At 40.2% G+C, this 17577-nt stretch overlaps 1 protein-coding gene across 13 annotated transcripts in view; it reads left to right on the forward strand.

Moving 5' to 3' along the window:
• ACTR3B (actin related protein 3B) overlaps positions 1–17577 on the forward strand; it is an 80550-nt gene that overhangs the window by 16582 nt on the left and 46391 nt on the right. For 5 of the 13 annotated variants that reach the window (XM_023640051.2, XM_070265268.1, XM_070265264.1 and 2 more), the window contains exon 2: positions 2072–2127. The exons of 4 other annotated variants lie outside the window; for them this stretch is intronic. In XM_023640051.2, the coding sequence (XP_023495819.1) occupies positions 2072–2127 (56 nt within the window). Of the gene's footprint in view, positions 1–256; positions 370–983; positions 1029–2071; positions 2128–2641; positions 2735–11276; positions 11464–17577 lie in introns of those variants that run through there. 4 more of the 13 variants (XM_023640050.2, XM_070265267.1, XM_070265263.1 and 1 more) reach the window with 4 other exon arrangements.

Consider the following 17577-nt stretch of genomic DNA (forward strand, 5'->3'; position numbering starts at 1 on the left):
TGCCAGAGTGCATGGTCTTAACAATGCAATACACTCGTTTGCCTTTCAGAAATGCAAAAAGTTATATAACAGACATGAGTGATACTTAGCACCTAATTTTAATAAATGTTAACATTTTTCTGTATTTGTTTCAGGTTTTTTTTTTTTTTAACTGCATTACACAAAATAAATATTTTCTCATGTGTAAGTGAGAGATTGTATTAGACAACGTCTTTGGTCTTTTCTGGTTCCATCAAATTGGTTTTCTGACTTTCAGTGTCCCCCTTTCAAAGCTGGTCCTTTCCCCAGCACTTTGACGGTGATGACCTGTCCTTCCATTTGGTAACAACTCATTCAGCAGATACGTACGGAGTGTCTGCCACGTGCCAGGTACAGTGCCGGGAGTGGAGATATAATCAAGAAAAAGGACCCTATTCTGGTCATCATGCAACTCATAATCTAACACCCTGGGAAGGTGGATTTATTTAAGTGCAAGGTGCATACTTTTTTTGGTGAGTGGGTAATGTGGCCTGTTAAAAACCCAGACTTAGATCTGGGGTTTTTAGTGACTTCTGGCCTGCTCATTACATTTTGTAGGCTTCTTTAGCCTTGGGTCAGTAATTCAGTTTATTTATATTTATTGTCTGGAATATACTGCCAGAATGATGGTTGAATTGGGGATGATGCAGAATTTTTAAAGTCTGGTCTGTGTTGCCCTCCTGTAAAGCTCTGGTGCCCTGGGTTGACTCTGAAACCTCCTGGTGAGTCTGGAGAGCCCTGGAGTGGGAACTCGTGGGTCTACTTGGTTTGTGTACTTTGGTAGCTTGTGGGGCTTAGGGGGGCTCTCAGATGGGTCTTGCCTTGTAGAAACTCCTTATAGGGCCCGATGGGTCTCAGGGCCTGGCCTTCCCCAGGGTCTTGTGGCACAAAGACTTCAGAGCCTTAGAGACACAGCAGTAAGGCATGATTTAAGTGGAGCTGATTTGTTCTTTTTGTCTCTTCAGACCTTACGTTCACTCTGTGTTCAAAAATAGTAAAATTAGCATATGGTAAGCTATATTTAAATATCATAAAATTAATTTATTAGAATTTGGAATGTATTACCACATCAAAACATGTAGTATCAAGCATCTTGACATAATTTGTAAAATAGAGTGAATTAATAAGTTACTTTCAACACCGCCAGGAAGTGTTTTTATCCACTGAGGCATTGCTGGAGAAGGCTGGGGAGCATGCCTGCTGCTCGGCCGGTGCGGTGGGCCTGGGAGAGAGGAAGGGCCCACGGGTCTTTTCAGTTTTTAGTCTCCAGCAGATGGTTCTGAGTGGTGGTCCCTCCCCCCCTTTTTTATATATTTAGGAGATTAGCAGATGCTTTTGGAACAGATACTAGTATTTTGGCATTTGTTTTAGTTAAGACTTTTGGAATTCATCATACAGACTGTCTTGACAGAAAATGGGCTCGTTCTGAAATGAGATGATAAAGAGATGCTCCTGTCAGATATTCTCAGGAGGTGGCAGTAGCTGTTTCTAGACATATGCCATGACATTTTAAGAAAATTATATAATCATTTCCTAACCCCCCCAAAAGTTCATGAAGTTTCAGAAGTAAGCGCACTTCTCTGAGCGCCAGCCCTGGAATTAGAGCCTGCATATTTAGATTTGGGTTCTTTTCCTGTTCACTGGCTGGCTGGCTTCGGGCAGCTTAATTAACTTCTCGGGGCCTCATTTTTTTCTTCTGCAAAATAGAGATAGTATTTACTTTCTTCACAGCATTTTTGTACAGATTATGAGAGTATAAAAGCACTTTTAAAGTTATTAGGGATACACGAATGTCATTTATGTATTAATATATGTGTGCAAGAATTTTTCCAAAAGAACCAAGCATAGTATTTTAAGTTTTAGTAACTGCTTGCTTATTTGAAATTAGTGTTTATTCTTAGTCAACAAGTGTTTTCTCTTTTTTAAAAAATTTCAAGGGACTATTATGAGGCTTGATGTTTGAGAACTTGGAGAGCTTATAATAAATGACATGAGTGGGATACAGAGGCGAGTATTATTGTCTAAACCTGTGTTGATGACTTTGTGCTTTTAGGTACACCAAGCTTGGCTACGCAGGCAACACTGAGCCCCAGTTCATTATTCCTTCATGTAAGTAAAGCTGCCCCGCGGGTTTCTCAGGGATGGTGTTTCTCGGAACTGTTCTAAGCATTCTCATTCTGTTTTTCAAGGTCTATTAATTTACTTGCCGTCTCCTTTTAGAAGATTGTTCTGGTTACCGGGGAGGGTTATTTATTTTGACACCTTGTTCTTGAATATTGCAGTAGACTGTTGCTGTTACTAAAAACCCCACCTTTGTAATCCTTGGATTTTCTCCTGACACAGCCGTCTGTCGCTGACACTGGAGTGTGAGCTCGGGTGGTGAGCAGGGGCCTGTCCGTCCGTCATCAATGTCTGAGCTGCTTTGAAGGAGTGTGTCTGGTTCTTTAAGGTTGATTTGTAATTTTAAGTACGCCCAGTTTTTTAAGTTAGCCGCTTTGTGGACTGACCGTCCATTGTCCTGACTGTTTACTCTCTTGAAGGACTTTTGTTTTTTAATTGAGAGGGCTGATGACTGTTTTATTATGTTCAGAAGTGTTCTGTTTTTGTTTAAATTTTAGTCAGTAGAGAATGATAACCTTAAAAGAAGAAATGTCCTCACATTGGCGGGAGTGCACCCTACCCACTCCTTATTTCCCACAGGAGTCTCCAGGGTCAGGTCAGTTTTTTCTAGGGTAGAACGCTTCTCTGAAACTATTTACATTCTGGGTCACTATTTGGAGACAGTTTACCGAACAGTAGTGTAATCAAGAGTCAAGTGAAACCCTGCCTCCTAAATGTACCTCTGGTAAGATAAATCATGCTCTTAGAATCTGTAAGCTGTTACGGGGCTGGTGACGTTGTAATGACAGGCTCTTGTGACCAGTGTGGAACCTGGACAACTGAGGAGAGCCGGAGGGAGGGAGCTTAGCAGGTATTTCTTCACGGGAAGACTGAAGCCTTATTTGGTGACTATGGGTGTTCAGATCACTAGAAAGTGTACTCCAGATTCCTTGAGAGCATTTAATTCACCTCATTCCAGTCCTTTCTTGCCGGATAGCCGATCCTGAATTTGATTTTCTAGATCTGAATGCTTTGATCCTCCACAGCAGGCATGATGGCCTGCTGCACCCTCATTTTAAATTCGTGGCTGGGTACGTTAGTTGCTAGGGCTGCCGCAGACTGGATGTCTTCAACAACAGAAATTTATTTTACCACAGAATGGAGGCTCCAAGTCCACGATGAATGTGCCATCAGGATTGGTTTCTGGGAGGCCTCTCTCCTTGGCTTGCAAATGGTTCCTTCTCACTGTGTCCTCATGTGGCCTTTTCTCTGTACAGGGCCGAGAGAGAGCTCTCTGGTGTCTCTCCCTCTTCCTGTAAAGACATTAGTTCTGTTGCATTGAGGCCCCACCCTCGTCACCTCATTTAACCTTTATTACTTCCCGATAGGCCTTATCTCCACATGCAGTCACACTGGGGTAGGGCTTCAGTATGTGAATTTTGAGGGGACACAATTCAGTCCGAAACAGTTGGTGTTCTGTAGGAGAGATCAGTCATTTGTGAGTTTTATTATTGCGAATGTCACAGAACTTGATCATTCCACAGTGAATCGATAAGTTGGACTTTCTGACTTTTCAAAGCAGATGAGATTTTAACCTTGTTAGGGCCCACAACTCTGAAAGGCTGACCTTGCACCTTTTGCCTTAGTGCTTTGCCATTTAAAACTGTCAGCAGCGTCAGCTGGCTGCCCCATTTACCCTGTCATCATTAATAGAGGGGAACCGAAGTCAGTTATTAGCAGGGTTTCGTTCAGTGTCAGGAGGCACGGCAGCTCTCAGATTGGCGCTGTCAGAACTTCAGCAGTGGCAGAAGCTGGGAAGATAATGAAAATGTCAAAGAGGTGGGAGTAAAAGAACAGTTATGTTGTTGGCTGAATTTGTTACAAGAGATAGAGAAGCCCCAGGAGGCAGGGTTAGAAGACGTTTGGGCAGAAGCGGGGGTGTTGGCAGGTAGGGGGCCCTGGTGACCTTGGGCAGTTGTCCACTGCTTGTCCTCGTGCTGAGAGCTGAACCGTTTTTCTGGTTATGCTCTGTTCGCAGTGTGACGATCAAGACGTATGTGCTAAAGTGGCATCCAAGGAGAAAAGGTGGTGCTTTTGTGGATGTGTGGATGTCTGGCAAGTGCTGGAACAAGACTTTTTTTTTTTTTAAAGATTTTATTTTTTACGTTTTTCTCCGCAAAGCCCCCGGTACATAGTTGTATGTTCTTCGTTGTGGGTCCTTCTAGTTGTGGCATGTGGGACGCTGCCTCAGCGTGGTTTGATGAGCAGTGCCATGTCCGTGCCCAGGATTCGAACCAATGAAACACTGGGCCGCCTGCAGCGGAGCGTGTGAACTTAACCACTCAGCCACGGCCACAGGGCCAGCCCCAGGAACAAGGCTTTTTGACTCCCGTGGGCGTGGAGGTGAGGTGCACCCGGGGCATGTGAAGAATTGCCACACTCTGACGGTACCGGACTCACGGCTCCCAGTAGAGAGTGGCAGGGGATGTGGTTGGAAACCTGTGGAAGGGCCAGATGACAAAGGCCTTGGAACTGTCCTCTTAAGGAATTTTAATTTCATTTTGCATAGCAGGAATTTTCCTGTTGTTTCTGAGGCTCCCTTGGGGGCCTGGTCCCCAGACCAGAGAGGCGCTGAGCCCCGTGCCGCCCCACCAGGGCAGCTCTGCTTCCACCTGATTTCTTGAGCTTCTGTGCAGAATTCGCTTGATTGTTTTGAGAAAGTTTTTCGCTTCCTTTTTTTTTTTTTTAAAGTTGTTGGAGAACATTAGGAGTCGTTGAGAAGTTTCAGGCAGAGGAGTGTGTGTGTGTCCACAGAAAGAGGATGTGGGGGGCAGGGAGGGGTCAGGAGAAAGGAGGGACACTTTAGACGTTGAGCGTTTGAAGAGTTCAGGTGAAAAGGTCCGGTGTGCAACCGGGTGAAAGGCTGAGGTCTCTGGACAAGGGTCTAGGCTGGACATGGAGGTTGAACCCAGAGGCATTTGTGTTTTTTTTATTAAACAGAATTCTTTAAAATTTTTGTTCTGGCCAAAAAACAAAAGCAAAAGATAATGTAACAAAGACCCACGTACCCCTTATCCAGAATGAACCAGTGTTGACATGATTCCATCTTGTAAAGGGTAAACACACGTGTCCATCGGCATGGGTGTCAGCCCCGTCTCCATCTCCCGTCCTGCTTCTCTGTCTCTTGTCTCCCTGCCCTGGTGGGTGTCTCCTCTGTCCAGTCCGTGTTGTATCCTTACCTTCCAGATACGAGCCCACAGTCACGAAATGTGGCATTGTTTTGTGAGTTTAAACACTTCCAAAGTGATACCATACTGCAAATAGTTTTCTGCATTGTTGTTTTAAAAAACCCTCAATAGTGTGATTTTCAGACTCATCAGTGTTGATACAGATCTGGATCAGAATTCTAATATGTGAATCTGCAACAATTTTTTTTCACCTGGGCATTTTCCAGTTTTCTCCATTACCCAGATAGTGCAGTAACTATCTCCTTGTCCATGTGTGCTAGTTTCTAAAGAGAAAATAATGAGAAATGGGGTCGTTTCGTCTTTCAGGTGTGCACCCCTTCAGCTGTATCGGGTGTTGCCAGGTTGCTCTTTCCGGTGCCTGCACTGACTTGAGTGCCTGTTGCAGTGGATGGGAGCATCTGTTTCCGCACCTCCTTGACAAATGGATGTTGTTAGACTTCAGTTTCTGTCAGTCTAATGAATGTAAAATGAGGTCTCATTTTAGAAATTTGCATTTCTCTGATTACTGGGAAGATGGAGTACCTTTCATTGCCTGTTCATGTCTTTGCACATTTTTCTAACACATCTTTTGTCTTTTTTATGGAGTTATAGGAACTTGTGTACTCTGAATACTAATTCGTGGCAAATATCTTCTATTCTGTGACATCTTTTTTAAGTGATTTCTTTAAATCTAGAAACTTAAAATTTTGATATAGTCAAAATTTTGTAATATATTCCTATTTTAAAAAATGCATTTCTACTCCAAAGTCATAAAAACTTTGTGTTTTCTTCTAAGAAAATTTGAAGTGTTTTTGAATGTATTGTGAGAGAGAGAGTTAATTTTGTTTTCCAAATGGAAGGCCAGTTGTCCCAGCACCATTTATTGAAGAGTGCATTCCAATTTGACATGCCTCTTCAATCATATTGAGGTACTGTATATGCTTGGGAATATTTGTGGTGTTTTAATTTTGTTTCATTCATGCGTTTGTCTATCTCTGTTCCAGATTTGCACTATCTTAAGTACTATTGCAGTAGTCCCACCTTATCTGCAGAGGATACGTTCCAAAACCCCCAGGAGGTCCTGAGACCACAGATAGTTCCGTAATCTACGTATACTGTTTTTTCCCATATATACACACCTGTGATAAAGTTTACTTTATAAATTAGGCACAGTAGAGGATTAGTGGCACTTTGGGGCCATTATTAAGTAAAATTAGGGTTACTTGAACACAAGCACTGTAATACCTTGACAGTTGATCTAATAACCAAGAAGGATGCTAAGTGACTAATGGGCATGTAGCATATACAGTGTGGATACGCTGGACAAGGGGTGATTCATGTCCAGGGTGGGAGAGCAAGGCATGGAATGAGATTTCATCCTGCTACTCAGAATGCCACGAAATTTAAAACTGATTGTTTATTTCTGAAAACTTCCGTTTAATGTTTTTGCACCTGGTTGACTGCAGGTAACTGACATTGCAGAAGGTGGAACCTTGGATGAGGGGGGCCTGCTCTACGTTAGCATGTGGCTCGAGATCTGGGAGGGCCGATACCTCCTCCCTCCTCTTTCCTTCTCAGAACAACCTTGGCCTCTCCCAGGCCCTTACTCTTTATTGTAAGTTTTAGAATCAGTTTAAGGTCCATGAAAAATTATAATGGGGTTTTGATTAAAGACACATTCAATTTATAGATGAATTTGGGAAAAATTTGACGTCTTCATGAATTGAGTTTTCCTTTCCATGAATACGATAATGTGTTTTATTGTTTATTCATGTCTCTTACGTTTCAGTGGTGTTTTGTAATATTCTTCAAAAAGCTCACACACTCCTTTTGCTAGATTTGTTTTTAGGTGCCTTTATGTTTTTGATGCTCTTGTGAATTTTTTTAAATTACGTTTTCTAATTAATAGTTGCTAGCATGTGGGAATGCTAGTGAGTTTTTAAAGTTGTTTTTGAGGGGCTGGCCCCGTGGCCGAGTGGTTAAGTTCGCGCGCTCTGCTGCAGGCGGCCCAGTGTTTCGTTGGTTCGAATCCTGGGCGCGGACATGACACTGCTCATCAAACCACGCCGAGGCAGCGTCCCACATGCCACAACTAGAAGAACCCACAACGAAGAATATACAACTATGTACCGGGGGGCTTTGGGGAGAAAAAGGAAAAAATAAAATCTTTAAAAAAAAAAAAATAAATAAAGTTGTTTTTGAATCCAGCAACCTTGCTGACCTCTCAGTTTTGTTGTAATAGTCTGCAGATTCTCTTAAGTTTTCTGTGCAGACTAATGTATTAACTGCAAATAATGGTTATTTTGTCTCTTCCAATCCCGGTTCTTCATAACTTTTTCTTGGTCTTTTTGCACTGGCTGGAACTTCTACTGCAGTGACTAGAACTGGAGGGAGCAGGTGCTTATCTCTCTGACTTTAAAGAGAATGATGTTACTGTTTCTCTAGTGATTGCTCTAGGTTTTTGTGGAAATGCTTTTTTCAGGTTAACACAGTGCTCTTCTGTTCCTAGTTTACTAAGAGTTTTTTTTTTTTTTTATTGAGTTATTGATAGGTTACAATCTTGTGAAATTTCAGTTGTACATTAATGTTTGTCAGTCGTGTTGTAGGTGCACCACTTCACCCTTTGTGCCCACCCCCCACCCCACCTTTCCCCTGATATCCACTAAACTGTTCTTAGCCCATAATTTTAAATTCCTCATATGAGTGGAGTCATACACAGATTGTCCTTCTCTCGCTGGCTTATTTCACTTAACATAATTCAAAGAGTTTTTTTTTTTTTTTTTTTAAATGATGAGTAGATATTGACATTTAGGGCGCTCTGTGTATCTATTGAGATGATCATATGGTTTTGGACATTTAAACTCATAATGAATTACATTAATATACTTTCAAATATTGAACAGTCATTTATTTCATTCTTGAGGTAAACCCTACTTGGTTATGAGATATCAAGTACATGCTGAATTGTATTTTCAAGTTTTGGGGGGGGATTTTTTACATCAGTGTTCAAAAGTGGATTGGTCTATAATTTTCCTTTTTTGTACTGTTTTTGTCTGGTTTGTATATCAAAATTGTACTGGCTCTATAAAATGAGTTTGTTAGCTTGCTTTTTCTCTTTTCTGGAACAGTTTATATAAGATAGGAATTATTCCTTGAATGTTTAGTAAAATATATGACCTTTTTTTTTTTTGTTTACTGAGGAAGATTCACCCTGAGCTAACATCTATGCCAGTCTTTGTCTATTTTTTAGTATGTGGGCTGCCAACACAGCATGGCTGCTAACAGGGGTGTAGGTCTGCGCCCAGAAACTAAACCTGGTCCATTGAAGTGGAGTGAGCGAACTTAACCACTTGGCCAGGGGACTGGCCCTATACTGGATATTTTTATTTTAAAAATTAACATTATCTGTCAACTGCTATAACAAGTGTTCTTAACATACAGAATTTATATCTAAATCTTTATGCATGCTCTTCCTTAGATATGCTCTCCCTGATAGTCTTCTTTAGCTTGCCCTCAGATGAATTTTTAGCATTTGGAAAATACCCTGTCTCTTCTGTTGCACACATTTCTGTACCCATACAATTTTTTTTTTAATCTGTAGAATAGTTACATTGTTCTTTATTACATTTAATCTTGTTATTTTTGATTCATAATTACAGCTAATGGAAATGTTTTATTTTTTAATTTGTTTATTTACAAACTATATTCATCTTCAAACTATTTTATTTTGAAATAATGATAGATTTACAGGAAGTTGGAAAGACAGTTTAGTGAGGTCCTATGTACCCTTCTTCCTGCTTCCTCCAGAGGTCACATCTTACACAGTTATAGTACAATGTCAAACCAGGAAGCTGACATTGGTGCAGTGTGCACGTGCAGTTCTGTGTCGTTTTGTCCCATGTGTGGATTCCTGCAACCATGGCTGCAATTGAGGTTAGAACTGTTTCATCACCACAGAGATCTCTCCCATGCTGTTTTCTTATAATTACACTTACTCATCTCCCCTGCCCCATTCCTACCCTCTGGCAGCTACTAACCTAGTTCCATCTCCGTAATTTTGTTATTTTGAGAATGTTATATGAATGGAATCATACAGTATGTACCCTTTTGAGATTGTCTTTTTCATTCAGCATAATGCTCTTGAGATCCATCCAAATTGTTGCATGTGTCAATAGACTGTGCCTGTTTATTGCTGACTAGTATTCCAGTGTGTGGATGTACCATAGTTTGTTTAAACATTCATCTGTTGAGGAACATCTTAGTTATTTCCAATTTTCAGCTGTTAAAAATGAAGCTGCTATAAACAGTTGTGTACAGGTTTTTGTGTGGATGTAATTTTCAATTCTCTGGGTAACTACTGTGTAGTGCAGTTGCTAGGTTTAGTATTTTGAGGAAATTCCCATAATGGCTGTACTATTTTGCATTCTCACCGGCTGTGTAGGAGAAAGCCAGTTGCACCACATCCTTGCCAGCATTTGGTAATGTCACTTTTTAATTTTAGATGTTTTAATAAGTATGTAGTGACGTCTCAGCATGATCTTAATTCTCATTTCCTTAATGGCCAGTGATGTTAAACATCTTTTCGTGTGCTTATTTGCCGTCTGCATATCCTGTTCCGTGAAACGTCTCTTCATGTCTTCTGCTCATTTTCTAATTGGATTGTTTGTGTTTTGCTGTTAAGTTTTTAGAGTTCTTTATGTATAGTAGATAAGAGTCCTTTGTCAGGTATGTGGTTTGCAAACAATTTCTCCCAGTGTGTAGCTTGTCTTTCATCTTCACAGGGTCTTTTACAGAGCAACAATTTGAACTTTTGATGAACCAGCTTTTTGATTCATAGATTTTTCTGTTTTAAATTTTATTGATTTCTTCTCTTTATTTCTTTCCTTTTTCTTGTTTTGGGTTTGTTTTGCTCTTTTTTTTGGGTTCTTAAGGTGAGAACTTAGGTTATTGATTTGAGACTTTTTCTCTTTTCTAAAGTATGCATTTAGCGTTAAAATTTTTCCTGTTAGCACTGTTTTAGCTGTGTCCCATACATTATGATATTCTCTATTCTCATTGTCATCCTGTTCATGTAGATTTTAGTTTCCCTGAGACTTCCTCTTTGATCCATGGATTTTTTAGAACTATGTTGTTTAGTTTCTAAGTGTTTGGGTGGATTTTCTCGTTATCTTTCTGTTATTGATTTCTGGGTCAATCCCATTGTAGTCAGAAACACACTCTGTGTGACTTCAGTTCTTTTAAACTTGTTGAGGTTGGTTTTATGGCCCAGTATAAGGCTTATTGGTTGCATGGATGCTTGAAAACAATGTGCATTTTGCTCTCGTTGGGTGGAGTGTTCTATACATGTTGATTAGATTCCGTAGTTAATGGTGTTGTTGAGTTCTTCTGTGTCTTTGCTCATTTTCTGTTTATTTGTTGTTTTGATTGAGAGAGAGGTGTTGAAGTCTGCAGCTATAATTGTGGATTTGTCTTTTCTCCTGTCAGCTTCTGATTCACGTATTTTGCTGCTCTGTTCTTTGGTACATACGCATTTAGGATTGCTCTGTCTTCTCGATGGATTGACTTTTTATCATTATTTAGTGTCCCTCTCTATCAGTGGTAATTTTCCTTGCTATAAAGTTTACTTTTTCTGATGACAGTATAACCACCCATGCTTTCTTTAAGGTTTGCATAGAATATCTTTTTCCATCTTTCTACTTTCAGCCATCGTATGTCATTACATTTGAAGAGAGTTTCTTGTAGACAGTGTAGAGTTCAGTCATTTTTTTTAATCCCCTCTGCCAATGTCTGTCTTTTAATTGTTATATTTAGACCACTTATGTTTGTTGTAATTATTATTATTATTATTATTTTAAAGATTGGTATCTGAGCTAACAACTGTTACCAATCTTCTTTTTTCTTTCCCTGGTTTTTCTCCCCAAATCCCTCCAGTACATAGTTGTATATTTTAGTGTGAGTCCTTCTAGCTGTGGCATGTGGGACGCCGCCTCAGCATGGCCTGATAAGTGGTGGCATGTCCATGCCCAGGATCCAAACCGGTGAAACCCTAGGCTGCTGAAGCGGAGCGCTCGAACTCCACCGTTCAACCATGGGCCGGCCCTGTTTATTGTAATTATTGGTCAGTGCTTTTTCTGTTTGTTCTGTTTTTTATTTCTTTGTCTTGTTTTACCTAACTTCCCGTGGATTACTTGAGCATGTTTTAGAATTTCATTTTGATTCATCTGTGGTGTTTTTGGGTACATGTATGTATAGCTTTTTAAGTGGTTGCTCTAGCTATCACGTTAAAAAACGTAACTTCTTAGTCTGCTGGTGTCAACATTTTACCAGTTTCGGTGAAATGTAGAAACCTTACCTCTCTTTATGTCCCTTTCCCCTCCCCTATTTCTGATATAATTGACTTTATTTCCTCTGCATATGTTGAGAAGCACATCAGTGTTATAATTTTTGTTTCAACTGCCAGACGTAATTTAGAAAACTCAAGAGAAGCAAAGTAATTGTGATTACCCATTTTTTTTTTCTTTTGCCGAGAAGGATTAGCCCTGAGCTAACATCTGTTCCCAATCTTACACTTTTTTTCTCCCCAAAGCCCCAGTGCATGGTGGTGTATCGTAGTTGTGAGTCCTCCTAGTTCTGTGTGAGCTGCCACCACAGCATGGCCACTGAGAGGTGGTGCCGTTCCACAACCGGGAATCAAACCCAGGACTCCGAAGTGGTGAGCGCCCAACTCCAACCACTGGGCCGTCGTGGCTGGCCGTGATTACCCGTATTTTTGCTCTTTCCATTGTTTGTTCTTCCTTCCTGATGTTCCAAGATTCCCTTTTTTTGTTTTTTTTATCATTTCCTCCCTGTTTAGAGAACTTTCTTTAGCCCTTCTTTTAGAGTTGATATGCTGGTGAGAAATTCTGTTAGTTTTTGTTGTTCCGAGAACGTCTTGATTTGCTCTTTACTTTGAGGGATATATTTGCTGAATATGGGTTTCTGAGTGGCAGCTCTCTCAGCACTTGGTAGATGTGCCCTTTCCTTCTGGGCTCCCTGCTTTCTGAGGGAGATTTGCAGGAGGCTTTCAGAATTTTCCCCTTGGTCTTCAGTTTTTAGAAGTTTGACTGCAATGCATCTTGGCATGGATTTCTTTGGTTTTATCCTTTTTGGGGTTTGTTCAGTCTTGAATCTTTAGGTTTATTTATTTTTTTTTCCAAATTTGGCAAATTTTTAGTGAGTATTTCTTTGAATGCTTTTTCAGCCCTGCCTCCCTTCTCTTCTCCTGGGACATGGAATGTATGAATGTTAGAGCTTTTGTGTAGACCCCACATGTCCTGGAGGCCCCATTCATTTGTTTTTCAGTCTGTTTTCTCTTTGTTGTTCAAGTTGGGTAATTTCTCTTGTTCTGTCTTCAAGTTCAGTGATTATTTCCTCTTTTTCTGCTGCTGAGCCCTGAGATTTGTACTTTAGGTATTGTGTTTTTTAGTTCTGGAATTTCCATGTGGTTTTGTCTTTATATCTTCTGTCTTGGCTGTGACTTTGTGTTTCCTTCCTGAGACTGTCTTTTATTTTCCATTTGTTTCAAGTGTGTTTGTCATAGCTCACTGAAGCGTTTTATGATGGCTCCTGAAATCCTGTTTGATAATTCTGTTATCTGTGTCATCTCAGTGTTGGCATCTGTGGATTATCTTTTATCATTTTAGTTGAGATGTTCCTGGTTCTTCCTATGGTGAGAGATTTTTTTTTTATTGAAAGCTGGACATTTTGGGTATTACATTATGAGATTGTGGATCTTATTTAAATCTTATGTTTTAGCAAGTCATTTCTTTTCTTTTTTTGGATTGCTTATTTTTAATTATTTTTTAATTGAGGTATAATTGACATACAATATTATGTTAGTTTCAGGTGTACGACATAATGATTCAATATTGTATATATTGTGAAATGATGACCACCGTAAGTCTAGTTAACATCCATCACCATACATAGTTAACAGAAATTTTTTTTCTTGTGATGGGAACTTTTAAGATTTACTCTTCGCAACTTTCAAATATGTAATTCATTATTATTAACTATAGTTGCCATGCTGTACATTACATCCCTATAACTTATTTATTTTATAACTGGAAGTTTGTGCCTTTTGACTCCTTTCACACATTTTGCCACACCCGACCCCCTCCCTCTGGTGACCACCAGTCTGTTCTCAGTATCTATGAGCTTGTTTTTCTTTCTTTTTAGATTCCACATATAAGTGAGATCATATGGTATTTGTCTTTCTCTGTTTGACTTATTTCATTTAGCTTAATGCCCTCAAGGTCCATTGATGGTGTCACAAATGGCAATATTTCTTTCTTTTTCATGGCTGAAGCAAGTCATTTTTTTTATTGTTGTTTGAGGAGTTAAATCTTTATTTTCCCCAATTATTTTATTGAAGTCATAAAAGTTTGTAACATTGTGTAATTTTGGGTGTTCATTATTATTTATCAATTTATGTATAGACTGCCTTTTGCTCATCACCAGTAGTCTGATTTTTATCTGTCATCATACACATGTGCCCCTTTACCCCTTTTGCCCTTCCTCAGCCCCTTGCCCTCTGGTAACCACTATTCTCTTCTCTTTATCCATGTGTTTGTTTATCTTCCACATATGAGTGAGATCATGCAGTATTTGTCTTTCCCTGTTGGGCTTATGTTGCTTAACATCATATCCTCAAGGTCCATCCATGTTGTTGCAAATAGGATGATTTTGTCTGTTTTTATGGCTGAGTAGTACTCCATTGTATATATGCACCACATCTTTATCCAATCATCAGTTGATGGGCTCTTGGGTTGCTTCCACATCTTGGCTATTGTAAATAATGCTGCAGTGAACATAGGGGTGCATAAGTCTCTTTGGATTATTGATTTCAAGTTCTTTCGATAAATACTCAGTAGTGTGATAGCTAGATCATATGGTATTTCTATTTTTAATTTTTTGAGAAATCTCCATACTATTTTCCATAGTGGCTGCGCCAGTTTGCTTTCCCACCGGCAGTGTATGAGGGTTCCCTTTTCTCCACATCCTCTCCAACATTTGTTTTTTTTTTGTTTTGGTAATTATAGTCATTCTGATAGGTGTAAGGTGATATCTCATTGTAGTTTTGATTTGCATTTCCCTCATAATTAGTGATGTTGAACATCTTTTCATGTTCCTGTTGGCCATCTGTGTATCCCGTTTGGAGAAATGTCTGTTGATATCCTTTGCCCTTTTTTTGATCAGGTTGTTTGTCTTTTTGTCGTTGAGATATATGAGTTCTTGATATATTTTGGAAATTAACCCCTTGTCAGATATATGACTTGCAAATTCCTCCCTGTTGGTGGGTTGTCTTTTCGTTTTGTTCATGGTTTCCTTTGTCTTGCAGAAGCTTTCAGACTGATATGTATCATTGGGATACTGGTTGGGATTACATTGAATCTACAGATTGCTTTAGGTAATATGGACATTTTGACTATGTTTATTCTTGCACTCCAAAGCATGGAATATCTGAAGCAAGTCATTTTTGATATGGCTCCAGCAGGGGAAGGGGGATGCCCCTTGTTAATGCCATGTTGAGGTCGGAGTTCTAGTTCTCCACTTGGCCTTTGTTGAAACTCAGTTGGGGAGGGACTCCATGTTACTGCTGAGTGAGAGTGGGAGTTTAGGCTCCCCACTAGGCCCCTGCAGATAGCATCCTGGCTGGAAGGCGAGGGGCGCCTTGTTCTGCTGGTGGTGGTGGAAGTCCCGACTTTCTGCTAGACCTGCTCTGACAGAACCCCATCGTGGAAGCAGAGGGGCAGATTGTTTCTGCTCGGTGGGTTGAGTCCTGGCTCCCCACAGGGTATCCACTGGCACCGAGGGTGGGGCTTTGTTTTTCTGTGGTGTTTGACTGGAGTCTGGTCATTGTTTTAAAGTTTTCTATCTTTTCAGGGTGCCCCTTTCATCTCCTTTGGCTGGAGATAGGCTTTTTGGGGGACCTATTTTTGGGTGCTCATTGGTATTCCTGGGTTCTTGGCTTCTCCAGGACCCAGTATAGGATATATGAGACAAAAAGAAAATCCAGAGAACTCACCACTGTGTTGTTCCTAGGGTCCTGAGGTCCCTAGTCAGTCTGCCATCTTCTCTTCACCTCTTAGCATCTTTTTATGTTCCTTTAATCTATAAAGTCCAGGGATTCTAGCTGTACTTATTGAGAGGAATAGGGAAAAGTGTGTTTATTCCATCTTTCCAGAAGCAGAAGTCCAAATTTAATTTATATTGAGTAGGTAATATATTCATGTGATAGAAGAGTGAAATGGTAATAAACAATGAAAATTAACTTTGTCCCATCTACTTCCCCTCTTGGATGGCAACTGCTCTTTCTGATTTCTTTTGTATCCTTCCTTAGATATGCTCTGCATACACCAGCAAACATGCAGACACATGTTTTTACCCAAGCAGTGGCATACCACAGGCACTGTTTTCCACCTCGCTTTTTTCCTCATGCCACATCTTAGTGATCCGTCTAGGTTAATACAAGAACTGCTTCGTTCTTTTTCACGGCTTCATGAGATCCCAGTGCATGGAGATGCCACATGTATGTGGCCAGTTGGAAGGTTTAAATGTTGATTCTCTTATCTGTTATATTTATTGTCCTTTCCATCGTAGTGTCCTCCGTACATTTCTTGTCTTCTCTGTTTATACCTGAGTCAGAGTTCTGTAGTGTGCTGTGGTGTGCTGGAGATAGCTGCTGGAGTGACATAGGTCATTATTCTGTGATGAGTCATGTAATCTGTGAATGCTGTTAGATAGTCATTGGTAGCTACCCTCTTAGACACGTCTCCATCATGCTCGTAAGGACTGTTTGGACTACATTTTGTTTTTTGTAGGTATGAACAAAATATTTTGAATGTAAGCTCTCTGTATTCCTTTACTCTCTTTCCTGGACTCAGCTACTTCCTGTATAATAGTTAAAAGAAGTATACTTTATGGTTTTTTGTTATTTCTAAGGGCCACTAAAACATAGATCTACTATGATTTGGGATCAGAGTACTTTGATCTACCTTTTTGGGAGGGATGAGGTTTACTTTGTTGTCATTTAAATTTTGTGGTAATTTAGGGGCCGGCCCCATGACTGAGTGATTAAGTTTGCACACTCTCCTGCAGGCGGCCCAGTGTTTCGTTGGTTCAAATCCTGGGTGTGGACATGGCACCACTCGTCGAGCCACGCTGAGGTGGCGTCCCATGTGCCATAGCTGGAAGGACCCACAACCAGAATACACAACTATGTACCCAGGGGCTTTGGGGAGAAAAAGGAAAAAAAAAAAATTTGTGGTAGTTTCATTCTCAATAAGTTTAGCATTTTTTTCTTTAAGGTGGTGATTTTTCTTTTGGTTAAATATATTGCCCTCAAATTCATGGTAAATGTGAATGATGTCATGGATGGCAGAATCTTTTTGCCTTTGTCTCTTCACAATCTTTTATATTTGACTTGACAGTTTAATTCTAAATTCATCCATAATTGAGTTTGATCTTGCCTAGAGGATGGAATCTGTGACTTGTGCCGGCACACTGTGTCAGGATTTTTGAGGTCTGCTGCAAGCCATCTGTCCAGGGGCCCTTTGAAATACCTAGTTTGTGCGTCAGATGATCCTGTGTGCTGTGGTCAGTTTTCAGAGGTGGGTTTATTTATTTCTACAGATTGCTTTGGTAAGTTATGGCCCACCAGACTTTTCTGTCCCTATTCTCAGCCTCATGGCCCCTGACACGCTCACTGCTCCTGACTCGGACGCTCTCTCTAGGCTCAGTCCCCAGCATTTCCACGTCACACCTGCTTCCTCAGTCCTGCAGAAATTTTGTCCTTTAGGGTTTGTGCCACCTTTTGTAGCCTGCAAACTTCAACACTAAATGTGGCAGTGAGTTGAAGTGAGAAAAGGATGTCCGTCCTGCATCTTTTTCTTTTCACCTCTTCAGCCTGTTAGTTCAAGATGCCTTTCTGGGAAAAAGGATTCAAATTCACTCTTATAGCATTGTTGCCATTCTTCATTTGGGTTAAACAGGGATTTCAGATAATTTACTTTTAAAAATAATTGTACGTGTTTACTAATTTGTTTTGGAATAAATTTGATGAAGGTGAGTTTATGGGAACTCAGAGTGTGACCAGGAGTTAGGAATTTAAATGGAAACTTGAATCTTCGTGAAGCTTTCTACATTTCATTAGATGTTGAATTCTGGAGTGAAGTTTTGTATGATTATTTAC

This window comes from Equus caballus, chromosome 4 (assembly GCF_041296265.1).
Source record: "Equus caballus isolate H_3958 breed thoroughbred chromosome 4, TB-T2T, whole genome shotgun sequence".
NCBI classification, from domain to species: domain Eukaryota; kingdom Metazoa; phylum Chordata; class Mammalia; order Perissodactyla; family Equidae; genus Equus; species Equus caballus.